The sequence below is a fragment of the Bacillus rossius genome, chromosome 1 (assembly GCF_032445375.1).
Source record: "Bacillus rossius redtenbacheri isolate Brsri chromosome 1, Brsri_v3, whole genome shotgun sequence".
Lineage (NCBI taxonomy): Eukaryota > Metazoa > Arthropoda > Insecta > Phasmatodea > Bacillidae > Bacillus > Bacillus rossius.
Genome location: NC_086330.1, coordinates 361,510,439 through 361,538,223, shown reverse-complemented (window position 1 = coordinate 361,538,223; position 27,785 = coordinate 361,510,439). Strand labels below are relative to the sequence as shown.

At 36.2% G+C, this 27,785-nt stretch overlaps 1 protein-coding gene across 1 annotated transcript; it reads left to right on the top strand.

Moving 5' to 3' along the window:
- The first annotated feature begins 777 nt into the window (after positions 1–777).
- On the top strand, positions 778–27,783 carry LOC134528300 (polyadenylate-binding protein-interacting protein 1). The gene is made up of 9 exons (XM_063361807.1): positions 778–1,288; positions 9,534–9,696; positions 12,852–12,958; positions 13,821–14,024; positions 18,673–18,782; positions 22,453–22,675; positions 22,992–23,204; positions 24,609–24,715; positions 26,742–27,783. Exons 1-9 carry the CDS (start codon positions 1,286–1,288, stop codon positions 26,845–26,847), a joined length of 1,236 nt encoding a protein of 411 aa, XP_063217877.1. The 5' UTR covers positions 778–1,285; the 3' UTR covers positions 26,848–27,783.
- Positions 27,784–27,785: the final 2 nt, after the last annotated feature.

The window sequence follows — 27,785 nt, the reverse complement described above, 5'->3', positions numbered from 1 at the left end:
GTGTTCTTAGCCCAGTGTATTACGTAATTTGTAGTTGTGCAGTGTAATTTTTAATCAGGATTGTAGTATGTCATGTTAGGGTTTGTTTTGTAATCACCGCATCGTGTCCAAGTGTATGACCTTACCGGGGAATAAAATCGTGAGCCGCCACTGAGAAAGTGGTCGCGCGTGTGACAATTCATTTCGGGACAACCGTTACGGCCAGGACGGGCAGCACTGTGTATGGGGCTGTGCCGTAATAAATTAATCAGACATCAGTTGGTCTTTTCTTGTTATTTTTAGGCGTCCCGAGTGGCCTAAACAGCTCGGGGAGCCCTACTGTGTCGAACCACTACCTCTAGCCACAAGGCCGAACCTACCCTGAGATTTCGAATAATACTAAAATCACGTAACTTTTAATAGAGGTAGAGGGTCGGCGTCAGGTGTACCAGTGTAACATGCAACTATTGATGGGTTAGTGCAAGAATTTTTGAGTTAAGCCATTAATGATTGTTTAATCCTGTAACCATACGTGCTATGACCTTGTAAACGCCATATTGTTCAGCCCAAAACATTGTGGAAATGGTGCTTAATAACGTCAGATGATGGTTGGTAAAAATGAGTAGAATCTCAGTCGATAAAACTAGTCACTTTAATAAATAAACGTCGCTTAAAACAGTTTCTACAATGCAAACAACACATTTCAGGAAATGTTTTGGGTGTCTAACCAAAATGCCGCTACAATTAGCTAACGAAAAAAAAAGGTTTCAGATATACTATTTAATCATGCAGACGTGTCTAACTTCCGTCCACTATGATCATTGTATGATATTGTTTGTTTAGATCTAGTGGCAAAAATTCGTTTATTATTGGACTCTTTATTTTTTTTTACCTTCAAGAAACTTTTTTGTATTAATATTTATAGACTGCATAATTTTTGTGTGATTATCATACCGTATTCCATTCTAGTTTATCGATTAATTATTTTAAAATGAAAATTACATATAAGTAAATTCTGGAAATGTTTTTGATATTATAGATATTTCTGTCGATAAATGTTTTCGTAAAGCAGTTTACATTTTATTTTTATTTAATGGCGATAGCAACATTATTGAATAATGTTTGTCGTTGTGCGGCAATGAACTTCACAGTTTACAATTTACATCCGTCAAAACTGTCAAGTCAATTTTTAAAACGACTTTAATTTCTGTTGTCAGTTAAGAATTTTGTGTTTAAATTGTTTGTGTAACATTTTGATTACAATACGATAAATACATTAATTTCAGTTGAAATTTCGCGATAACAAATGGTAAGTTTTACAAATAGTTAATATTTTGTCTAACATGTCACATGGGGAAGAGTGATATTTTAAACCATTGATCAACGGCATTTGTCAACGATCGACATTAGAGTAATAAATTGATTAGTTTCGGATGGCTTAAATTGGAATAATGGCTATTTTAATTTTACCTAGTATTCAGGAAACATCTTGGACAATACTACACACACGGTACAAGTTAGTGGAAAATAGGTACCTATTATTAATGTAGCTGACCTAACCTAACTAACCTTTCGTTTTAATTGATTGCCTTATTTCTCAGGAGCTGCATTTCTTCAATATTAATGTTCATTCAATAAAATTATATTGGTGTGCCCACTATGCTCCAGGAAGGGGTAGCAAAGAGGACCCAGCCAGCTATAGACCTGTTAGTATCACGTCGGCGGTGGGCAAGGTGATGGAGAGGTTAGTGCACAGGCATGTGGTAGGGGAGTTGGATGGTAGAAAGTGGATTGACAGGAGACAGCATGGATTTCGAAGGGGACATTCGTGTGAGACTCAGCTGGCTGGACTGTTGGAGGAGCTGGTGGAGGGGGTAGATAATGGTCTACAGATTGATGCCTGCTTCATCGATTTTGAAAAAGCATTCGATAAAGTTCCTCACGAAAAAATGATGAAAAAAGTAGAGGGAGCTATAAGTGACAGGAGGGTGGTGGGTTGGATTGGTGACTTCATAAGCAACCGGACACAGAGGGTACGTGTGGAGGAGGAGTTATCGGAGGAAGGAAGGGTTACATCAGGGGTGCCGCAGGGCAGTGTGCTTGGCCCACTTCTCTTTACCATAATGATGAATGATATAGGAGAGAAGATACAAGGGCATATTAGGCTTTTTGCAGACGACTGCGTGGTTTACATGGATGCGGAGAGAAATGGGTTACAGGAGGATCTGGAAAGGCTGGAAGAATAGGTGGAAAATAATGGTATGAAAATAAATGTGGGAAAGACGAAAGTGGTCAGGTTTACCAGGAAGAGGAAGATTGTCAGGAGGGAATATCGCTGGAGGGGAGACGTGATAAGTGAGGCCGACAGCTATAAATATCTAGGGGTGGTGCTGCAGGGTAACCTGAGGTGGGGGGAGCATGTAGACAAGGTAGTGAAGAAGAGCAGACCAGACAGGCCCTGGGCATGCTGGGACGAGTGCTCGGGGGGGGGGGGAAGCAGCAGCATACGTGACAAGGCCTATAAAACTATGGTCCGCCCCATGCTGGAGTATGCCACAGCAGTGTGGGACCCATACACGGCAGTTCTTGAGAGGGAGCTGGAGGGGGTGCAGAGGAGAGCAGCTAGATGGGTGAAGGGCAAGTGGAGGAGAACGGACAGAGAAGAGAAGGGGGAGTGCAGTACCACAGAGATGATGATAGGAATGAGATGGGAGAGCTTAAAGGATAGAAGACAGAAGGAGAGATTGGTCAAGATGTACCAGGTGCTGAGTGGAGTGGGAGGATGGGGAGAGCTGGGGGGCAAAGTCAAAATGGGAATGCCTAGAAGTAGGAAGGAAAATACTAGGAAGGTTTTCAAAGAGAGGAGAAGAACAGAAAGGGGAAAAAATGTGATGGTCGTGAGGACAGTAGGGGAATGGAATAGGCTGGAGGAGGAGAGTGTGGCGGCTGGGAGTGTGGACCAGTTCAGAAGGAGAGTGAGGGGGAAGGAGGGAGAATGCTTGCCACCGGGCACTTTGTACCCAATTGCAGCTATTAATTAAATAAATAAATAAGCATACTGGCACAGGTTAGTGATCAAAAAAGTGAGTGCAGGTTAAGAAACCAACATTAGTAGAACCTAGGAAACACCATTTCAATTTTTTTTTTTTCATAACTTTAAAAATTAAAAACATCTACAAATTACCAATATATATGATAATCATAGGGAGTTTTGGTGTGAGTAGTCTTAGATCCCGATAACAAAAAAGGTATTGATGATGTCACAAACATGGTGTTGCCTAGATCATTACCACCCCTTCATTCTTAAGAGACAAGCGCCGGAAATTGGGGTTTTAGGCAGGGAAAATTCATATGCCTTTTTATACAAACTACATTTCTTAATGAAATTAACTTCTGAGTATTGTATTTCATACTACAGCCCTATCTATTCTTGTCTAGAACATAAGTATGTACATATTACCTGCAGTATTGTATTCTATACTACAATCCCACCTTGTTTAGTATTTAACATTAAGACATTTTAAGTATGAATTAATGTTTAACTACAATTTAACTTGCAGAGTATCTTAAAGTACACTAATGCCCTACCCAATTTATATTAAATAATTAATTTGCAGTGTGCATTTAAATGGGCAATTACTTTCTCTTTCCAATGTACAATTTCTGCTATTAGCTTGTTTCAGTTTGCTCTTTGGCCATATATAGGACTATGTACTGAGCATAAATTGTTTTAGACATAACTTTGTGGGCTACTTAATAATTTTTTTTTATATATATATTTATTGGAAACATTTTTTTGTGAAGAAACTTAAAACTTGGAATGAGAATTCTGGTAATTCATTTTTTCTGGCTTATTCCATCAAGAGAATCATCTAATTAAATTAATTATTTATTTCTAAGGGGTAGTTATTAAAAGTTACCATCATGTTTTCAAGTTCTTTGTTTTCATCAAATTTGGGATGTAGTCTAGATCCCAATACTATAACATTATTGATGACATCATCAACACGGTGACACTGATGGCATTACCACCTCTATGGCGGCGAATATAGGTGTGTGTCGATGTCGGTGGAGTGAAATTTAAAATTTGTTTAACTAAATAAGCATCAGTGTAGGGTGGAGATTGTTGTGGTGCACGTACTTGAAAAGTATAGGCAGCGGCACAAATAAAGTCCAGGCAGGCATAAGGAGTGGAAGTGCGTGAAAGGCAAAGCTCGGTGGCAAGCAAGTTGGGTGTCTTAAGTTAGGGATGAGTGGTAGGGTGAAATGTAAGGGTTACGGGAAAGTGTGGACGAAGAGGGATACTGGCATCCAATGTGATACGTGTGACAAGTGGTTTCACTTTGCCATGAGAATAAACCATGGGTTTGCAAGAAATGTGGCTTAGCAAAGGAAGGTAGGTCAAATGCAGAATGAGCGAAAGATGGGGGGAGTCCATTGCAGGTGATGGGAAGGGAGTCAGGGAAATCGGGTGTAAACAAAGGGAGGGAATGGTTGTGGAATGCGTTTTGTGAGACGTTAGGTAGTTAAAGAAGGGGAGATTTGGAAAGTGGAGGAAGCTAAAGGAAAGAAATGGAGGAAGGAAATCTTCCAGCAGAAAGAAAATGGCATATTGAGAAAGTTATAAGAGTATAGGACAAATAGAAAAGTAATAGACAGACCTAATAAACTTGAGGAAGTTGAGAATCTAAAAAGGGCTCTAGCGTAAATGGAGGGCAGGTATACAGAGGAGCAAAATGTAGGTGTCCGAGGAAAGGAAATAGATGGGGAGGTGGTGGGATGAGCAGACAAGGATGGGGACCTACAAAATGAAGTAAACCAGTTAAGAGCAAAGTTGAAGGTGAGTATAATGAGAGAAAATTCTAGGTTGAGGGAGCATACTGTTATGGTGAGGAGCTAGAGGAAGAGATCAGCAGATTGAAGAGACTAAATGGCACTTTATAAGAAATATGGGGTAGAGAAGGTAAACATGGCAGAAGTGGGGCTGATGAAGGAAGTATTATGTGGGAAAGGAACATGTAATAGTTGGAAAGGAACAGAGTCAAAGGGGAAAATACAACAATGTGAAGATAGCAACAATAAATGTAGGAGTATATTGAAATTTTTTTATTTTTAATATACTATATATCTAGGCCTATATCATATCATTGAAATTTAAACTACACTTTAATAACTATGAGGTATCTTTCTGTACGTGTCTCAATAACCAAAATGCCCGGTAAGATAAAATAGTAGGTACTGATCTAAAATTATTGTTCAGGCAATATAATGAAGCTATCGAGGCAGTAAAAGACTGGTTGAACATGCTAGGGGAGGATAGCTGGGTGATAGTGGCAGGCGATCTTATCATGCCAGGGGTGGTGTGGGAACAGGGACCGGAGGAGATAGGGAAGAAAGAGCAAAGATGGGCATTCCAGCTGGTTAATTGTGGATTGGGGCAGGTGGTACGGGAGCACACCCGAAAGGGTAATGGTAGAGGTGAGGAGGAGAGTGGAAACCTGCTGGTTGTGGTGCTTGTTAGACAGGTGGATGCGGTGGTAGGCAGTATGGTGATGGCGGGGATCAGCAATCACAGGATAATGATGGTGTAGATTGGGATGGGATGGCAGGATAGTGAGGAAAGGCGATAGAAAGTGTTGAAAGAGAACGAGATGGAGGCATTCTTAATGGGAGAACATCACAGGTGGGTAAAGATTAAGGGGTTTGACGAACAATAGGTGGTCTTGAAAACCATCCCAGGGCGGATGGTGGAGCGTTTTGTGCCGGAAAAAAGAATTGAGAAAAGGGGTGATATTCTGTACTATGGTGGAGAGATAAGGACTATTAAGCGTAGGTGCAGGAGTCTGCTTGGGCCAAGAAGCTAGGAGGGGAAGGGGTGAAAGCAGAGATGGAGCTGGGGAAGGAACTGGGGTAAAAGACAAAGAAGGTAAGGGATACCTACTTGGAAAGGCTGATGGATGAAGGGAGTAGGGGGAATTGGGCAGATCTTTGTCACAATGTCAAAAAGTAAAGTAGGAGGGGCTACCAGTAATGAGGGGGAGAGACGGGCAGGAGTGTGTGGGGAATCTGGAAAAGGCAAAAGTACTACAGGAGCAATACCTGTCTGTTTTTGTGGAGGGAGAGGTATGGTATGGAGTACAGGGTGAGAAGCCAAGGGGGGAGAGAGAGAGAGACCTGGAAATAAAGATAGAGGAGGTGATATACATGCAGTCATTGGAGAAGGGACAGCTCCCAAGGCAATGGAAGGAGGCAGTGGTGGTGCCTTTTTTCAAGGGAGGTCGTGATAAGGCAAAACCAGAAAATTGTAGGCCTGTCAGCCTAATGTCAAGTGCAGGGAAGGTGATGAAAAAACTGATAGTGAGGGTATGTTTGGAAAAATTGGAAAGCTGGAATGAATGGATGAGAGGCAACATGGCTTTATGAAGGGTTTCTCCTGTGAGATGGAGATGGCTGGACTGCAGGAGGACTTGGAGGCATTGGATGAGAGCACACAGGTAGACACAATCTTTATTGATTTTGAGGCGTTCAATAGGGTGCCACACAAGAAGGTGATGGAGAAGGTTGATAGTCTGATAGAGGATAGTAGGGTTGTGAATTGTACAAGGGACTTCCTGAGGGATAGGAAACAGCGGGTGAAGGTGGGAATGGAATGGTCAGAAGAAGGGGACGTGACATCAGGGGTACTGCAGAGTAGCATTATGTGGCCCCTGCTGTTCCTAAACATGATGAACGATGTTGGGGAGGAATTGGATAGAAAACTGAGACTGTTTGTTGAAACTGTGGAACTGTGGGGGGAAGCTGCACATCTGCAGGAAGACTTGAAGAAGCTGGAAGTTTGGTCAAGGGCAAATGGAATGGGGATAAATATCAAAATGAAGGTGGTCAGATTCTCAAGGAGAAGAAAGGTTTGTTAAGCAAATATATAGTTGGAAGGGGCAAGAGATTCAGGAGGTAGGGGAATACAAGTACCTGGGAGTAACCCTACAGAGTGACCTAGGTTGGGGAAAGCAGGTGCAGTGGATGGTAAAGAAGGCGAGGACAGTGGCTGGGGCTGATTGCTAGGACACTGAAGGTGACAGGACGGACAGCAAAGGAGAAGCCGTATTCAATGTTAGTGAGGCCAATGCTTGAATAAGCAGTGGCAATTTGGGACCCATACTTAGGGATAGAAATTAAGGAACTCGAAAGGGTGCAACGTAGAGCTTCTAGATGGGCGAAAGGTATGTGGTGGTGGAGGGAAGGGGTGAAGGGTGAGAGACACTGCTGGAAAGAGGAAGGAGGAAAATAGAGGGATTGGTGAAGTTTTTTTAGGCTGACAAGGGGCAAGGGAGGCTGGGGGTCACTGGGAGACAGGTTGAACAAAGGGGCATATAAAGGAAGGGATCATGAGTGGAAGATTCAGAGATAATGGAAAGAGGAAGGCAAGTATTTCTGGTGAGGACGGGGCAGGAGTAGAATGGGATTGAGGGAAAGATACTGGATGTGAGAAGAGGAAAGGACTTGAAGAGGCTTCAGAAATGTGTGGGTAGGGGGGGGGGGGACTCCTTGTTACCGGGTGGAAACCCAATCGCAAGGTCATCAATCAATCTACATTATTACGGGTCAAGCGCAGGAATTTGGGGGTTTTAGGCGGGGAGCATTGACATACTTGTTTTGCACAAAATATTTTTCTTTACTAAACTAACTTTTGAGTATTCTATACTATACTTCAGTTCCACCCAGTTCGGTATATTTTGATATATCTATCACATTTGTATAATTTTTGATTATTTTTTAATATGTATTGAAAAGTATACTTCAGACCTACCTACTTTGGTATAGAACATGATACTGAAAATATATTCCGTACTATAATTTTATTTCCTCAATAACAATATTTTGTGCAAAACAAGCACGTGAATTTTTCCTGTTCAAAATGCTTTATTCCCGCGCTTGTACCGTAAGAATATAAGGTCATAATTACTTCAGCACTGCCTTGTTAACGACTTCCTTAATATCCTTACCACATCACAATGTAAATATATGAATTTTTTTTTTTAAATAGCTGACCTACCCTCACCAAACCTTCTGAAACACAAACCATCGCTTTTCTGGTCACTAGTACAGTCACAACCATACATATTTTTCTACACTGTATTGTTAAATTACTTCAATGTAAATAAACACAACCTTGCATTTCTCTTGTGACTACTACACTCATTACCACATATTTTTAATTAATTTCTTACTACCTACTAAAGACTAATTGTGTACTTATTTATACACTTTATAAAGATATGCTATTCCACTTATTACTTCACTTTACTTTTACTATTACTGCTACTATCACTCCAAAACTCAAAACACCATTTATTCTTTCGCTGTTACCAATATTGCATAAAATATTTTTCTTGGTTCATCCATTCAAGTTTGTTATCATTGGCCAAATCCATTACATCATACATTCCCCAATTTTCTTTCCAACCAATAGTAATGCGTGGTATTGTGTAGTGACTTTGACCCCAATTGTTTTTATCATTTAAAATTGTTTTTTTTTGCTCTTTTGAGCATAGCTTGTTCTTAACGAAATGCCTTGTTTCTTAATAGTGATGGACTGCTACTAATATTTTCTTCTGTGAAAAAGCAATGGGTTTTTAGCATTGCGTTATATTTTTTTTATCAGATTGACTACTAATGTGATAATATGTTAAGAGAGACTAATTTATAGTCTTAAAAATTCAATAAACAGTATATTACAAAAATATTGAAACTTATTAGCCTATGTATAAAGATGGTTTAGGCACAAAATAAAATTTTTGGTGTTAGTAAGCTAAGTAGTATCACTCTGCCAACATTGATTGCCTGCAATCTAAGCATGAGACAAACTATAGTATAGATCACAATACCATAAATATAATGCCTATGGTACCTTTATAACATAATTGATTCTGTATACTTTTCTCAAACCATTAACTTTATCAACATAAATTTAATGTAACAACTTCATTTACACATGACACATTAAGTGAAAACTTAAACTTAAAACAACCTTTTATTTTTAGCAAAAACAGAAGACATTATTTTATTTCCATTTTATCGTTATTACCACACCTGTCAAACGCCCCGTCTAACATCGCTAACACCCAAAAATACTTATTTATGCCACTTTTTCCCAGTTCTTATACTGTGTGTTATTTCACGACGACTAATCACACAAATGTTCCTTACTTCCACAAAAGATACTAACTGGCATACCAACCTAACGATATTATTCTCTTCCATTGATACCGATATAACAAACATTGTTTTTTCAACCATAACACTTTCATTGGTGTACTTCCATGGCATACATTTCCCCAGATTATTTTTTTTTTTCCCCAGAATAACAAACATTTGTAATGCTTGGTATCGTGTTCTTAAATATGACCCATTTTAGTTGCTCATGTGCATATCATGCACAATGATTTTGTGGACTTTGCATTTGTATCGCTGCGAGGACCCAAACTGTTCAAAAGGTACCTTGATTGAAGCAGTCTGCCGAAATGTTTGCAGCTCGGTCTTCTTGTGTGTCTCAGGCTAACCCCTCCAGGTGTAACTTGGGCATAGGCCGGGGTAGGGGACGAGCCCACGGCGCGACGCCAGACGCTGCAGTGAACCAGCAGCCTCACATCAAGCCAGACAGTGGGTTTGCTCATGCCAACACAGAAACCTTGCAGAGCAGTGTGTCAGTAAGTCAAGGTAGGTGCAGAGGATCAAAGTCGCAAAACTTAATTCTTATCAGCATCTGTATTGAGGTAAATCCACACACACTAAGTGCCTGGGTAATCTTAGTCCATTTGTAGGTAGGGTCATGTGGGGTAATTCTGACTGTGGGGAAAAGACGACTGCTCAAACTTTCCTGTAATGTGTGTGTGTGTGTGTGGGGGGGGGGGGGGGGGGGGGTAAGTTATTTATAGGGCCTTTTATCTACACTGCATCTTAAAGGCCCTATACCTCACTTTTACTGGGATTTTTTTTTTTTTTCACCTTACAGGAAAGTCTTTCATTTCAATGTGTTGTTACAGAGTGAACAGTAAACCAAGCTCTGTTACCATTTGGTCACACTTCACTCTCTCTTGATGACTTGTGTAACTGGTGGATCTTTTAATTTCAAAAGGCTAAAATTATGATTTTGTCTAAGTATAGGTACCTCTATGTTTATTTAACTTTTAATTATTTTATTCACATAGAATTATAATACTTGATAAATTGATTGACAAATATATTAAAATTATTTAATTATATTAACATGTATTTAAAATTACATTTTCTAAAGAATGAGCCGGCCCTAATTATAAAATTACCATTTATCATTGGACATAATTAAAATGGAATCAGAAATAATAAACAGGTTCAGTTTTTTTTTACAATCCCAGTAAAATTGAGAGCGATTAAAGTCCCGATGGAAAAATTTCTGGTGTTCCGATCTTTTCAATGTCGTGATTTAATGTTATTCTGAAGATATAAAAAAAAATCTGAAGGACTGGAGGTTTGACGTTTGCTGGCCGAAGTTGAGCTAACGAGGCGTCAGGGCGCTTTAGTCGTCCTGCTTGCTGGAGGAAGGACTCGAGGGTGGTGTTCTTAGGTCCGCATCCGGCCCTTGGACCCTGTTTGTGAACACGTCCGAGTCAAACATGATCAGAACATGATAACAGACAGCAAAATAGGCAGAAAATGCTTACTAACAAAGATGATTGTGGTCGGGGAATAAGGTTTGTCAAAAACTCACCACACAGGGAGATGGCTTCTAGCGTCAGCCAGGGTGCGGAGCTCGCGAACACGCGGTTGTTGCGAACGTTTCCATGATTCAAAAAGATTGCAAATTTTATGAAGTATTATTAACTAAGCTAGACTACTTCTGCAAGGTACGCAGACTGACTAATTACTAATTACTAAAGTTGTAGGGATCACATCCCTTGCCTAGCTGATTACATTTTTAAACAACGACCGGAGTGAAGTCTTGATGTGCGGCTCGCCGACGATGCGGTGTGGTCAGCCTGCTGTCGCAGCGCGAAGTCCCTTTGGGGCGGCAGCTACTTATAATTAAAAGACGAAGTCAATCAAAAGAAAGGGGGGAGGCTTCGGCTTCCGGACCGAAAGGTTCTGACGATTTTCGAGGGGATGGTTGAGAAATACTTTCTTTGATATCTCGAAGTTGGTGGTACTGGCCGATGTTTGCGCGACCTACTGAGGGGTGTTGAAACAAGGAGAGATCGACTCACACGAGGCGACTGCTAAAGCATTGGGCTTATGGAAGGGACTAGTGCAGCGCTCTGGTGGCTTGGAAATGAACTAAGGGGCACTGTTTGTTGTGTGAGGTGCCAGGGGGCAGGTGTTTAGCGGGCGTTCAAACACCCAGAGGAAATAACTCGCAACTCTGCCACGAGAGGTCAGGTGTGATACATTCTGAGACCGGTGTCGTGGCCTTGAAATTGGCTCGGGGTTGACGTCAGGCCGATCAACTGGACCTGGCTCCCAGGAAAGCCTGTAAGAGGGGGGGGGGGGGGAAATGGGAAATGTGCTGCTGCCAGTAGGAAATTCTCTCTGCAGAGGCCTTCGACATGTTGAAGGCTCGAGCAAAATGACCCGTGCTCCTGCCTGAAATTGCACGTGTAAGGCTGGCTATCAGAACCTAGCTGCTCTAATAGCTTGCAGGAAATAGCACTTCTTGTCAGGGCTCGGAGAAGAATTACAGGCGACGGATGTGCGCCGAAGGCGGGGATAAGACGATAGCACTTGCTGGGTCATTAGATGGTAGGCAAATTATATTTATGCTAGGAAAGATTGGGGAGACAGGTCTGAAAAAGATTAAATACTGCAGAAGAAAGTCTGGCACTGTAATGCTGATGAGCTCACTGCAACTTCATCAGACCAGGATGCAAGCCACACTACAGCACAAACATGAAAAAGCAATGATATTGTCCCTGAAGTATGGCAAGAAGTGTCAGCCTCCATGCAGTTTGATGCTGTTTCATTCACAGACTATGTCTCTGTGGATAATGAAATAGAACAACACCAGTTTTGACTGACAGAGACATCATTAGGGAAGTCATTCGATCACATCATCAAAAGCTGAATCAGATGATGATTCTGACTGTGAGGAACCGGCTGTGACAGCTACGGAAGCTATTCTGAGCTTAGAAAAACTGAACAATTTCATCTCATAACACGAAAAGGTTCCAGAAGAGATCAGGAAATCTTTCTATGACATAGAACATTTTATTCAACATAGCATCATTCAAACTGAAATAACAGATTCTTTTAAAAATAAATAAACTTAAGTTATTTAGAAACACCAATATTTAAACTGATGTTAGATGTTCACCAAATGATAATGTTGTACCTTATAATAACGCTATTATTTATTAATTTTATTATTTTTCTCTTTGTAATGATATGTTTTTTCAGTACTAAGTACTTTCGGTACTAAGTGCAAAAACTTGAGGTCCCTTTAAGTAGTTAGTAATGAGAATCTACTGTAAATGTATAACAACTGGAAACATTAATATTATTTAATTGAAACTCCATTTGATGGGATTGTGGGAATAATTGAATAAACTAGGGTTTAGGATTTTTGTGGTTTGTCTTGATGTTGGGAATATCACACTTTTTTATGTTTGTAAGGAGGAGTTTGAACTAAGGACATGCACTACTACCTTCATTCACAGTCTACTATAGTAACAAGTGGTTGTACTGCCCAGGGAACAAGGCACTAAATCAGTACACATGGGATTTGGAGGCTTAATCCTGGAGCTCCTACAATTTTGAACCTTACTCTATTTAATGATGAAGTTGTTTGAGAAATTATCACTAATAGAGTTTAACATAATTTCTGTTGGGTTCATATTTCGCAGATGATGTGAGCACTTATGATCCTGGAGCTGGTGGTGACACAATAAGAAACTCACGATTGTCAGCTGAAGCAAATGAATTCTATCCGAGGGACTACAAACATGCTGTGGTAAATCAAGTATACATACCTAGTTTAATATTTCTCAAACCCATTGTTGTCGTTTAGCCACTCACTGCTGGACAATGCATACAGTTTTACTTCAATAGTGTAGTTTTCAAAATATTTCTTCATTAACGTCTGAAATAAGCATAAAACCTAACAATGCAACATGGCGCTTGCAGCAGAACCTTAAATACTTTGCACAAGATAGGTACGGGGGTGGTGTATTTTATGTATTCAGAGCATTACTAAACCAAAATCAGGTAATCCACATTATGGAAGTTTGGTATGTTGGAATTGGTCAGGGAAAGTCAGGGAATTTACTTGAAATCCTAAAAAAGTTGTGGAAATTCCTCAGATATAGCAAATATTGTAATAGGGACAGTGTGGGAAACTGGTGAGATATACACGAGACAAGTGATGTCAGCAAACCTAGTAAATTAATGCTCCACCCAGACTGCAAAAGTTTTTTTTTTTTTTTCCAGATTATGTTTTAGTGCATAGTAGTACACACTATAAAATGGCATTTGCAAGGTTCTGTTTGAAATAAAGACAATGGAGAGAACTAGGCCAGCCACGGGGATGGTGACGAATGGATTTTCTTAATTCCGTTCAGAAAATAATTTATTTAAAAAAAAAAATTCACAGAAATTTTAAATTTTGGTTAGGGAGAAAGTAAGGGAAATGTTATTACAGGTTTTTGTGGAGGAGTATAAATGGTGACAATTTTGTAAGGTTTGAAATTCTCAGTTTCGTGGATACGATGCTGGAATCGTGAGTGTTGCAGGCAAGGTTGAGCAAAGTGTCAGTGCTGGTTATCACACGTTGCTCGACTCTTTCCGAGCCTGTCTCGACGTAACGGTTCCCTCAGGCTTCAGGAGACGGGCCGACGGACGTGGAAAAAGAGATGATGCCATCGGAGGTGGTTGCCAGTCGCCTTCTGGACGCAGTGAACTCCATCACAGTTGAACCTGGAGCGTACCAGAGAACTGTTGACCCGTTCTTAGAGTCGTTTGGGCCAGCGCTCGCAGATCCACAAGTCGTCAGCACCGTTTTGAACATCATCATTGAGCAGGTACCGCCTGTTACTTGGGTCTTCTCAAGTCTGTTTTCTTCCCATGTGTAGTACTAACATGTACTCCTTCACAGAGGAACAAGATTGTATGGTTTTATTGACGTGAAGTCTAATAAATCGATGAACGGCGGCTGCACGCACGAAAAAGTGTCCTGTTACACACATTGTTCCATTACGCTGTGTCCTGTTATGCTCATTGTTCCGTTACGCTGTGTCCCGTTACACTCATTGTTCCGTTACGCTGTCGGCAAGTGCAGTAATAATAGGTTATGTTATAATTGACTAAAAAATTATGGTGATTCATATAATTGATGATAGATTTTGATTACAGTTTATTTATATGAAAACTTGTTCATAATAATATTTAAACTTTATAGCTAAACGCCAGTTTTTAAAATGAATTACAAGTCATCTGCACGTGAACTGTTTCGTCGACTGTTTATAAAGTGAAGTTCATTGCTTATTACAACAATAATTTCGGCAATAAAGGTTAATTATTCTTGTATTTTAAAAATCTGATTACTAGTATAATTTCAAGTATTTATTCTTTTATTATTAAAATAAAAATGATTCAATTTTATTCGTAAAAGTATGCAATCATTTCATCAATGTTTTGTTATGACGTCACGTTAAACTATTGTCCGTGAACCGACTTTACAGACAACCAATTTTTTTTTAGGTCAATATTTTAAAAAAAGAAGTGTTCTATGTTATTGTATTTTTATTTCTATACATGGTTATTATTCTTAAAAAAATACTGTAGTAAGGAATTCTAGAACAGAACTACTGAGAAAAATTTAAATAATTCGGGAAATTTTTGTGTGTTTTTGAAAAATGTGCCATCATTAATGTAAAAACGTATTATTTTTATAACAGATACAAAATAAAAATAAAAAGTTATATTTATTTTGTTTCAATTCATTTCGTTCAAACATTTTATTATATAATTAAATAAATTACATTCAATGGATTTACCATATATAACATTTTTGGAATTCGTCGTAAGTTTTGTCAAATTGCTTATTGACTCCATGTTTTTGGTTATATTTCGGTGCTAAATAATGTATGTATTAACTTTTATTTCGGTGTATATGTTGCATTGATATGCTTTGCATTGTTATTTCAGTTTGATCACATTTCTCCATAATATCTTGTTCTACCTTTATTTATAGAGAACTGTTAAAACAGATAACACTAAGGAAAGATGAAAGTAGTTAGGCATTATAGATATTTCTGAAATTTCTTCTTGTGATAATCAAAGTTCAAAAGAAATATGATGTACTCAGTTTTAACTACCAAAAAATGGTGATGACTCAAATTAAAATTAAATTAGGCAAATACTCTACAGATTTGTAAAACTATCAAATTGATGGCACATCATTTTTAAAGCTTTAAAGGGAAGAGGAAAAAATTCAGCAGAACCATGTAAATTATAATTAGTACCAACATTTGCTTGTTTTAAAAAAAAAACTTATTTTATTTTCTATTCAATAGAAATAACTTGTTATAATTCAGTCTCACCAGCTAGCTATGATCTGAACTCCACTATACACTGCAAGTTCATGAATACAAGTTTATTGGAATGCAGGATTTACTCAATTTTGGATGATGTTCCATTCAGATGAGTGTTTAAAAGCTGAATTTTGAAAATTTATTTGTTTATTATTTGAAAGTAGTTACACACTGCCCATGATTACATAAATTTTACGGCCACGTGATCTTTATCAACAAAATCACCAAGACCGCTCATTGTTTGGCACAAGCAAATTAATATTCAAAGTCGTAACAGCGTAGAAAATTATTTACCAGAAAATGAGTTATCGATGGAAATGTTCCACATTACAACACATGGTCACATTACAACACCCGGTACCACTGAGAATATCCATGCCCGAGGCAACAGCTAAGGTGCACCATAGCTTCACACTAATGCCAGTGCTGGAGTTGCGAGAACTCTAAATACTAGTCAGAATGAAGTTGTTTGTGGCTTGGCTGGGATGATGGACGTGAAATTGCTCCTCACTTCATCAGAAGACAAATTCGTAAGTTAACGACGGTAACCTCAGAACAATGACTGACGAGTCAAAGCACACGTTACAAAATACACAAGAAGTCCTTCACAAAAATACCTAGATGAGGACTTTCTCGTTAGTAGTTGCTCTCATGGGCTTCTGCCAGTCCTTGAAAGTTATCTATCGAGGCTTTTCTGGTAAAAATGCCTTTTTCTATTGGCTACAAAAAATATCTACAGAAAAAACTTTGGGATTCTGTAACACAGGATGATGTAATCCCATAGTCACATGTGTAGCATAGTAAACGAAATAAATAAATTATAAAATAATAAATGTTGCCAAAAAATTTTTTTTTTTTTTACTGTCACACTCGTCAAACAAGTAAGAAAAGGTGGTACAACTTAACTTCCTCACTTAAAATAAAGCAAAAAATAAATAAAATAATTTAATTAAATAACAAGTTATTCCACTAAGTCATTGTGAATACATTATTACAACCTAAAAGAAAGTGAAATATGTTTTACCAAACCTTTCCCATGAAAATATGTGTTGAATATCATGTAAATATCCCAAATACCCATATACGTACTTAAATTCCTGCAAATTCAGTGAAAGCCAATATTACTTTGAATATTATAATAGGGTAGAAGTTGTTTGTTACAATATTAATGGTTTTAAATGGAGAATCTTAATCAAAATCTTTTGTTATTAATTTAGTGTTGGGTCAATTCCTAAAATATGCAATTCTGATTTAGTTTCTCCATATTGGGATTCTATTCCATTCTTTGATTTGGTTTCTCCATATTGGGATTCTATTCGATTCTTTGATTTGGTTTCCATCAAGCTGCTCCTCCTGTTTTATGAACTAGACTACAGAAACCTTAATGTTGGCATATAAATTTAATTAGAAATATGTTTTTTTTTAAATTTAAAACTAAAAATTATAACAAAGAAAAGATGGAATTTTGATAAATAAAATAAGGACATAATTTCAGCTACCCGAGAACCCCAAAATAAATTAACTTGTTTGTGTCATTGTTGTCTTTTTTGTACTGTAACACTTATATATTTGTATTTCATTAAAGATAATGTATTTAACACAATAAATTAAAGTAACATACATTTGGTTACCTATATTTGCTGTATTTTTATACTTTGACTGAAATGTGTTTAGTGATTTAATTAGTAATGTTTTGTATGATAAACAATAAGTTAAATAAAGTTACAATTGATTGGATGGATTTATTATTAATCAAGTATAACTCATCAAATTTAACAAATTCTTTTCATGTAAGTCTAAGCTTGATTCCCTGATTAAGCAGCGAGAGATCCAATTAATAGAAAACCCTTATTAAATATAAATCCCAATTGATTGGAAAACTCCAGATTAATTAGAAAACATTTATAAATTGTTTGAAAAACCCATTTGAAAGTAAAGACAAATACTATTAAACTTAATATCGGACACACGGCATGTTCAGCTGCCTTGCGAGAGTTGTGTTTAACTTTGTTTAGAAAAGTGGTGGGACATTACATAATTAAGACTAGGGTAAATTTTATTGTTAGAAGCATGTGTAGGAATTATAACAAAAAAAAAGGTTCCTGTACTTTGTTTTTAAAAACTATTCATAACATCTTTGACATAATGCGTAATGGAAGCAATCATACCTGAAAAATAATCCCATATTTATTTTTCAAGTAGTTGTATATATGTACCTCCTATTAATTATTAAACGTTTAATCGATCAACAGGCGTTTCATATTATGTGATACGTTTGCTGGGAAATCTTTACAGAGTGAAAAGGTTTACAAGCATATACTTACAGGTAAGTTTTCTGGAATGAATAAAACAATTTCACATTTTTTGCACTCTGTAATTATTACAGCTGTAAATATGACATATTGTGCCAGTTTGCAGTGCATCTGATACTTAATTTTTCGTTCTTATTTTTACAGAATGTATCCCAACTGATCAAAGCTGATTTCAACTCTGATTTAACATCCCGGTCTATGCTGCTAGAAAATGCACATTTAAATACATGCCAAATGATTACACATTATTCTTCATTATGCAATTATTGATTTATTAACTAGACACATTGAAGCCGTAAACACAGTTCTTCAAATCCGTTTACACAAATATACTCTAATTGTTTTATTATTTACTGAAATTCAATCCTAAGTATAAAACAACTCTTGCTAGGATCACTGAATGCAGTGGTTTCCATGATTTCCAGAGAGTGTCTGGTGCTGAGTTCCATAGCATTTGGCTTAGACTAATTGATGGTCTTATTAAAATATTAGGACATTTGCAATTTCAAGTTTTAACTTTAGGGAATGACTACACCACCAGCCTTAATTCTAAACCCCTGCCGATTCAGAATCGACCAATTGCTAGTATTATCTGCATCTGATATTTAGTTACATCTTCAATATTAATAATATTATTAATAGTAAATTATATTAATAATCTGATGACATAAAGTTTTCTTGGCTAGGCAAGTACAGGATATATGATTTCAGAGTGTGTGTTTATATAATAAATTATTATCAATACTATTAATATTATATAATATATAATAATAATAATAAATATTATCAATAATATCAATATTTTTTTGTGCTTATTTTTACAGAGTATATTGCAGCCCAATTTCTGTTATAATGGAGCTCGGCTGTGTAAAGACCTCAGTGAGTTCTTAGCTAACAATGAAAAAATTAACATCAGAACTATTCTTTTAGAGAGGTGAGTAAACACAAATGCATAAAACATTTTTTGTTTCCTTCTTCAGAATTGCAGTATTTGTAGTGTGATAGCTTTCAAGGTTCCTACAGACAGGAAAATATGGAAAACAGAAAAATACTAGATGAATTCTTCAGAACCTGGAAAAACAGGGAAATTGGCCAAATAAAGCTATCAAACTGGATTTTTGTAAGACTATTGAGTTTTTGGCTGTCATATTTAAAACTAATCTATATTTTAATTACAGTAGAACCCCGATTTTGCGAACACGGGTTTAACGAAAACAGCGATTTAACGTAAAGGTTTTCAGGAACCATCAAAAAACACCATTTTATTAAAATAATAATATAGATTTCCAAAAAATGAAAGTAAATTGTAATGGAATCTTATTAAAAAATACACTCTGTGGTGTCAGTAATAGAATGGAGGTACTATATATTAATATGTGCCTTTGCATCATCTGTCCAAATACGAAAAAATTAAAAAAAAAAATTGTTCAAATTGCTTAAAAACTCCGGGCGCTGTAACTGGATTGCGTAGGTGCGTGCCATTGCGCGCGCCTGGATAGATAGACTGTCCGCGACACATGACGTCATGAAGGGTTTCTTTGTCCGCATCCCCCTCCCCCTGCCATATCCATGGCTTGACTCACCACGTTATCTTCCAAACACGCCCGCATAGTAACAGTGCTAGCCAATATTCACACGTTTCCAAATATTCCATTCCCATCCTCCAGGTTTTTTTTAACTTGTGACAACGTCACACCAATACGCCATTATCATTATTCTCTAGAGGTGTAAAAGTAACGAAAAAAAGCGTCCCCGTATGTATTCGTTACTATAACAATTAGTACTCGTTACTATCGTATCACGTTACATTACTCGTTACTTCTGATACCGCATAACATGCTATGTTATGTTGCAGCAAAGAATCGAGTCGTATTGCGAACGCGTACAGTATGACGTCGCGTAAATAATAAATAGAATGTAAACAATTAACAATATTTGATAATTAACCGTTTTTGTTAACCAAGAAACAATTAAATCTCATTAGAGCGGCTTTTTTATACTATCTCTTTTAAAATAAGAACAAAAAAACGTGAAAATACGCGATAATAAAAAACATATTTTTAATTTGTAAACAATACTTTCTTACGTTGTTTCTGTTCCAATCTCAAACTTTGTCTACACACACTCCTTTAATAAACAGTAAAAAAAAAAAAAAAAAGGACGACGAATTTCCAAATTATACTTTACTTAATAAACAAACATGTTCTTTGTAACGCAAATTCATCGAATATGCGCGCGCATGCGTAAAACATACGAAAAATGCGAGTAACAGATGCAGCCGTGTGTAACGTTTCGTTACTCGTTACTAGACGGCGCACCTGTTACTCAGTACCGAATACATACGGTTTGCTACAGCTCTATTATTCTCAGTAAGAGCTTTGTGCGCGGTGTTTTAGTTTTTGGAATACGTTTTTTATAAGTGCTGCGCAGCTCAGCGAACAAAGAGAGTCAGCCGGCGGCTACGCCGCGCCGTAACAGCAGCTGACCGAGTACAATGACCTTTCTCCGCGTACGGCGTGCTATTGACGGAAATTATCCATCAATTTGCGGCCTTTTTTTTTTATTTTTAATTTTTTACTGTGACGCCATGTGTATGTAGCTCGTATTTGTTATAAACGCTGCAGGTTGCGACTGTATTTTAATAAACTTTAACGTATTTCTTACACTTTACATATTTTTAAACTTTTTTTTTATTTTATGCCTCATTTTTCACGGTTTCTGAAAATCTGTATGTACGACCGAGGTGTACGTACGAACCGGGGGCCGTACGATCGAGATTAAAAGACGTTGAAGATATAAAGTTGACGAAGTCTGCTGAGATAGCACGGCAGCACAAGATATCGGCGTCGACCCTGTCTACGATATGGAAACGTAGGGACGCGATTATGAGTGCGGGGGTAATTGAAAATCTGTAAATCGGATTTAACGAAACATCGATTTAGAGTAAACATTTTCGGTAACCATAGCACTTCGTTAAATCGGGGTTCTACTGTACATAATTGTGAGGTTGAAAACCCAATCTGTTTTCATCATTTATTGGACATGGGTGAAACAGTCAATGAATAAATTGTGTGTTGAAGCACAATCAAATTTTGATAACTATTCAAATGGTCACAATCACTAATGTATTGTTTCATGATAATATATTTTGATTGTATATTATAAACTGGCAGCATTGGTAGAATTGCAATGATGGACTTCCATGTTAGTAATTGACTCTCATTAGCTTCTGCCAATCCTTGAAAGTTTATCTATCGGGGCTTCCCTGGAAAAAATAACCCTCCTATTGGCTGCACAAAATATCTCTACAGTGCAAGAAGAGATTTTATGGTCTATTTGTAATGTGTGAGTAGTTTAAATGTTTTTATATAAGTATTTGTAATTTATTGATTTATATTTATTTATATTACTCAGTTTATTTACATTAAATTAGAATTGAAAAAATCTAATTTTTTGTAGTGTACCTTAGCTGATTAATTGGTGAAATATTGAGTCAAGCTGATTATTCTATACCACCAGTTTCTCTGTTTAGAATAATAATCAGAATAATTACACATAATACAGGTACCTTTTAATGCTCAATTTTTTTCTGACACAATAAAAGTTTAACTTATTTTGTATTCAGCATTGTCATGGATACTATAATGGGATATAGAAAAAATTTTGAATTAAATATTTTTTTAATTGTGATTCTTGTAAAAGATCTATAATGAGGGAACATAGTACTAACAAATTGTTTGAAAATTGTGAATGATGATCGACAGTTTATTTAATTGGTGCTGTAAAAATAACTGATCTCATTATAAAGATGATCACGATGATTGGTCAGTATGTCACTGTTTCAGAAAATATGTACTATGAAATAACAGAGCAAGCTAATGTTAAAAAACAATGAATGAAAGTGGTAGTGAACACATGGAGATGGAGCGAGGCGGCACAATGGTACTAACTACACTGGACTCACTCACATTCCAGGGAACTTGGGTTCGAATCCCAGTCCAGCCTTCCTGTTGTCAGTTGAGGCAGGTGATGGAATGGCTCCTGACTGCAGACACTGGCTGATTCCTTCTGTGGTTCCCCTGAACTGTGACTTATTGGGAGACAAGGGGAGTCCTGACCCATCTTTCTGTTATGCCAGGCAATTATGATACATCACATGGTAATTATGGTACTATGAGGTGGTAATTGTAGTATTGTGAGTAGTAATAATGTTGCTCTGAGGTGGTAATTGTGCTTGTTAAGGTAGTTATTATGGTATGCATGCAGGAATTTCAAGAAAACTTATTGTACATGGTATGTGCCGTAGAAAAATTATGGTACTCCCTCCTAGTCTGCTCTGCCGGAGTTTAGAGTTCGCTTGGAGTTTATCATTACTGTCATTCTTCATGAGAGTACAATGTTTCCTATTTTCTCGTGGGTTATGATTTACTTTTTCACATTTGTTATTGACGTTAAATAATCCGGCAAAATCGCCAATCCAGCACCGCGCTGGTCCTAAACATAGCATTTCTTTAAATAGATGTCTAAAAATATATACAATAAAATAAGAACATTTGCTATGGTGAAATTTTTAGATTGTTGAGAGTTGTTGATGTTGATTGCAGGTGTAGAAATGAGGTGGACTTGGTTCTGGAATATGTTGAAAGCAACCCACGTCACCTGCAAGGGTTTGTGACGTTTCTGGCAGAGCTGTACATTCAGCTGGAGCTGAAGCCAGGAATGAGGTTTCGAATAGGCATTCTAGGCAATGCCCTTCATGAACTCCTACAAGTTCTGGCGTCAAATCCGACACCAGAAAACATCAAGTGTGCCTGCATGACCCTCAAGGTAATTCAAGTTCAGACTGTGGCTTCGAGTACTGCCAGTTTTGCTTTGATAAACAACAGTGTGAATAGTTCTGGAGTTTTTTCAAGTTTACGCCAAAGTTAATGTTTGATAAAATTTAATTTGAATAATTTTGAATGTCACGTGCAGTCGAACTTCACTTGCATAATCCTGAAGGGATCTCTTCTCCATAAGTGACGATGGGCACATAGTAGGCACTGTACAACACTTATTCATTGAATAACAGTACATAAGTATATAAAAAAATTAATGTGTATATTTTTTTGCTAGAAACCATTGCAACGAAACTTGATTCCAGTTGGCAGGTTATGCTTTGGACCAAGATGACACCACAGCAATGGACACACTTCTGCAGTCCCTTCATAAAGTTGCAGTCTCACCTTCTACAAGCAAATCTGTTGCAAGCATGATTGCCAACATTAATCAGCTAAGGCTGGCTTCGTGGGGCATGAGCAACGCGACAGAACCTGGGACGACTGTGACGGATTACTTCCAGCATCTCTCGGTGGAGGTACACTCTTCTTTTTGTGTATCACTACACACAATATTGTATAGTTTTATTTTTAGGCCCATTTTGTTTTTAAAACTTACATGTTTTTATTATTTTTTATGAATATTTTTTATTCATAAATACAGCTTATTATTCAACAAATATGACACTCAAATGTTTCATGATACTTATTTCACCAAAACAATTTCATTTTCACTGATTCAAGATGTAATAAGCATGTCTAGGACAGAACTACTTAGGACTACAAGTATTTCTGTCTTTGAAATATAGAAATATCTACGAATGTCATAATGTAAAAATGAATTACTAATAACAGTTGCAAGATAAAAAAAAATATTTTTCAATCTATTTGGTGCATAACATGTGGATGCAAATTTAATGCTAAAGAAATTACATTCATTAAAAGTATTAAAATATTACATTTTGTGACTTAAGTTTTGACTAAAATGCTGATTAATTTCATGACTTTAGTTGCATTTTGGTGCTTTATGGTGTATTAACTTGCATTTGGGTGTTATATGTTGAATTGATAGGCTTTTTGGTATTATTTCGGTTTTAATGCAATCCACCACTATCTTGTACCTTAGTATTGTCTTTTTCGCTAGCAGTTTTAAACCGCTTAGTAATGGTACGTTAGTTCATTGGCGTAGTAGGCTCACTGGAACAATATCACAGCAATCTGTTGTCCGTGTGGTCTAGCAAGCAGGGCTGCCACAAAGACAGGCGACCATCCAACAAAGTGATCCTAATTCAATTCCCAATAGGATTTTTCGAAAGTGGTAAATAGCAGAAGTTGCAGCGATGTAGTACTCCCATTCACCTCACCCATTCATTCCGTTAATGTTACATTATACATTATAATTTAGGAATATGTTCACGTATAGGAACATTATAAGCCATCTTATTTTAAGGTTGTCTTAATTTTTTTTCTGTTATATTTAATGAAATTTTATCCTGTAGGTTTTCGTTACATTTATCAATAGTTTCAAATAGATTAACTATATTTATTATAAAGAACATGTATTTTTTAACATTTTTTTTTACATTGATTTGAGATTTTGTTCGTCTAAGTAGGCTTAGCTAAATTTTCAGACACTGTTCGGTGATCCGTGTGTGAATGAAGAGTAACTGTACACAAGAATTTACCAATGTATCTCATCCATGTAGCACTTTTCCAGCTGTTAGCAGCAGTCTTCAATGCCTCCCCCCCCCCCCTTTCCCCCCACCCTAATCCTTCAGGTTGAGTATCAGTGTACCGAAAGAAGAAAGGGACTGTAAATTCCTTGCATAACAGTGGTGTCTGTGAATAAAGTTTTTTTTTTATTAATTTCTAGTTTCCACGATAACCATTGTACTCTCATAACAGAAATTCTTGTGTTTTAAAGTTGTATAATATTAATTCAGGATGCAGAACCAGTTTTTTATGGACCTGATGGCCATGTGCTATCTCATGAAGAAAGTGAGTTTCTGCAGGAGAACTTGGCTTCTGAAGTAGACTATGAGGAATCATGGTAAGTCTTTTACTTAATCAAATTGTTTAGTGTAATTGACCCAGTTACATGTACGCCTGTACGGTAAATTTTAAATTATACATTGTGCTTCGAGTGAGTAGTTTTATTGTGTGCCAGCTGATGTTTTAACGCTGACACTTCTCATCTGTGTTCACCATATATATATATATATATATATATATATATATATATATATATATATATATATAAACTGATTTTTTTTTTGTTTTGTTTTTAGGGCGTGGAAAGTATAGGTCAGTTTGGTAGTTGTTAAATACTGGCATTTATATTCTTTAAGAGTTTTTATTTTTAGTGGAAGCATAATTACATACTAAAATATTATTCAGCATGCTGGAGGATAAGATTCATGCTTACCAATTAGTGAAAATGTGATGGAATGGTAGTCATAAAATGTTTCCTAAATTTCATGATATTCTTACTATGGTTTCTTGAAATACTATAATATATAATAGTCCCGCCCCACGAAGCAACACTGTTCAATTTGTGTGGTTTTGCAATAAAAATGCCAATAAATAATACATGATTGAAGTGGCATGGACATAGATATTAAGAAGCACTTCTTTTTATTTGCGTAAAATTTTTAATTTCTGTACGCACACAATTGCAACAGCATTTGTGTAAGATTAAAAACAATACAATGGTTTAATAATAATAATAATATCACAAATCTTAAAACCATAGTTAACGATTTCCTTTCCCTGTTTGCTTCATTGATTGCCTCTTTACTTGAACCCAATTGAAATTGTGTAATGATTTATATTACACAGGAATTTTTCCTACATTTTATGTGCGTGTGTTCAGCCAATGTTTACATGACTCGGATCTCGCTAGTCAGCAGAAGCTTTCAGTGTTAGTTGACTTTGCACCTACCAGGATGCATTTAGTAAACAACAGTCAGGAATTGGGCTAAAATAATCTTTCTTGTTAATATGAAACTTAAAGTTTATGCTTCTTTAATCTTATAGGAATTTAAAACTGAGCTTCTGTATTAATAACAAATTATTTTCTAACTCAGAAATGTTACTTTTGATCAATGTGGCTTGTGATTTTTTCATATGGTAATTTTATTTGAGGATATTTATTATCAAAATGTAATTCAATCATTTATATAAATGTATTATAGACATAATTAATACTGTAAATTGATTTTAATGATAGTAGCATCTTGATTAAAATAGTAAACAAACACACTTCTGATTAACATAATTGTATATGATTAGTGATCAGTTTTCCTGGAATGAATTAGGTATTACTTAGAGGGACAGGTGTATAAGAGAAACCAACTTCATTACAGATATTTTAGTTGTACGTATTTTCAAGGACTAGTCAGGAGTTCGAAAGGACAATTTCAAGTACCAAACTGCAATTTAATATTAAGTGTGTCGTTTACATTTGAAGTCAGTTATATAATTGAATATATAGTTTATAAAAAATTTTTAGACAAATAAATAGGAGAGAATGCTTGAAAATGTTTGTAAATGCATGTTCCAAAAACTCCCGGAAGACCAACTGCGATACGACTGTTACATGTCAGCCATCTTGAGACACCGACCAGTGTAACAACACAATGTTTGTAATAAAAATTTCCTACCAGAACCAAAATTCCCAAACATACTCGGAACTCTTCAGTAACTACAGTTAACTTATTAAACATATTAGTATGTACAGATGCAAGTGGAACCCTGACTGGAATTCCAAGGCGAAAGTACCTGACAATTTTGATGGCCACACATACAATATAATGTTTTGTATACTATTGATTTACACAAACATTAAAAATTAAAGGTCATGTAATTACATGGCATCTGTGAAATCTATGGTTTAAAGGACTAAAATAAGACATTGTGTCATGGGCATGCATATGGACATTTGGGATCACAAGAAGCTATAAAGTCTCTTCATCACAATGTGCTATATTAACTATTGCAAACAGTAAAAAATTTTCTATGGTGATTTATGTTGCCTTAAGTTATTTTGTAATCTATAAATGTTTCTTTCTGTTAAGGTTGAATGGGAATCCAGAGTACGAGTGTGAAGGAGAAATGAATGAAGAGGAGGAAGAGGCGTATGAAGAGTTCCTGAGAATGAACGAGAACAAACAGAAACTGTAAAATACACAGAAATTGGATTATATCATAGAAAAGTACAAAAGACAAATTGAATATTGATTTAAAAATTACTCATGTTGAAATATGATGCATTTGTTTTTACTATATGGTTTTTTTTTTTATTATTTTCTTGAAATTGTATTTTCTTTTATTTTACCATATAACAGGGAATGGAAAAAATGGTTTATGATTATGTTATTATTATTATATGTATTTTACAAATTTAAGATAGAATTTGCACAGTTTAAGAACACTTTTTTAAATGTGCTAAACCTTAAGTGATACAGACACACTGTACAATTCAAAAATATAAAGATTTACATTTTAAATTAAAATCTTGTTGCTGATGTATTGTAAATGTCACCCCGAGTTTAATGTAATTCATAAAATTGAATTGCCTTATGTAACTCAAATATTAATTTTTTTGAGACCAAGTAACAATTATTTTTGTAATAAATTCTAGTAGATAAAAGTTATCATCAGTTATTGTGGTGTTGTTCACTTTGAATAATACATCAAAAAATATACTAGTATCTTGGCAGTAATTTTTTTTATTGGTGAAAAGTGTGTGGTATTCTAATTAACCTATGTTAAGTAACTGAATGAGATTGTTTGATGTTATAATTTATAGATGTCGACATAAAGTTTGTAAAGTTGTTATTAGGAAAAATATAAATATATTTCTAAAATTGACATTCGAAATACTGTTTTAAAACAAATATTGTGATAACATTTTTAATGAATCAACGTTTGTAATCACAGAAGAAAGCAAAAAATGATCACTTAATGGCACAGTCTACAGATGAAGGTAGATTTCAAGTACTTATTTTTTTGGAAAATTCTAAAACATTGTGATAACTTAATGTATGTAACATCTATATGTTCTCCAATATTCCCAAATGACCGATTAAACATTTTCTCATTTCCATACTGCAAAAATT

Bases quoted from the DNA above. Each gene is read 5' to 3' on its own strand.
- LOC134528300 (XM_063361807.1), top strand. The intron at 9,697-12,851 runs GTAGGTGCAGAG...CATATTTCGCAG, and splicing joins CAGTGTGTCAGTAAGTCAAG to ATGATGTGAGCACTTATGAT. The intron at 24,716-26,741 runs GTAAGTCTTTTA...CTTTCTGTTAAG, and splicing joins GTAGACTATGAGGAATCATG to GTTGAATGGGAATCCAGAGT.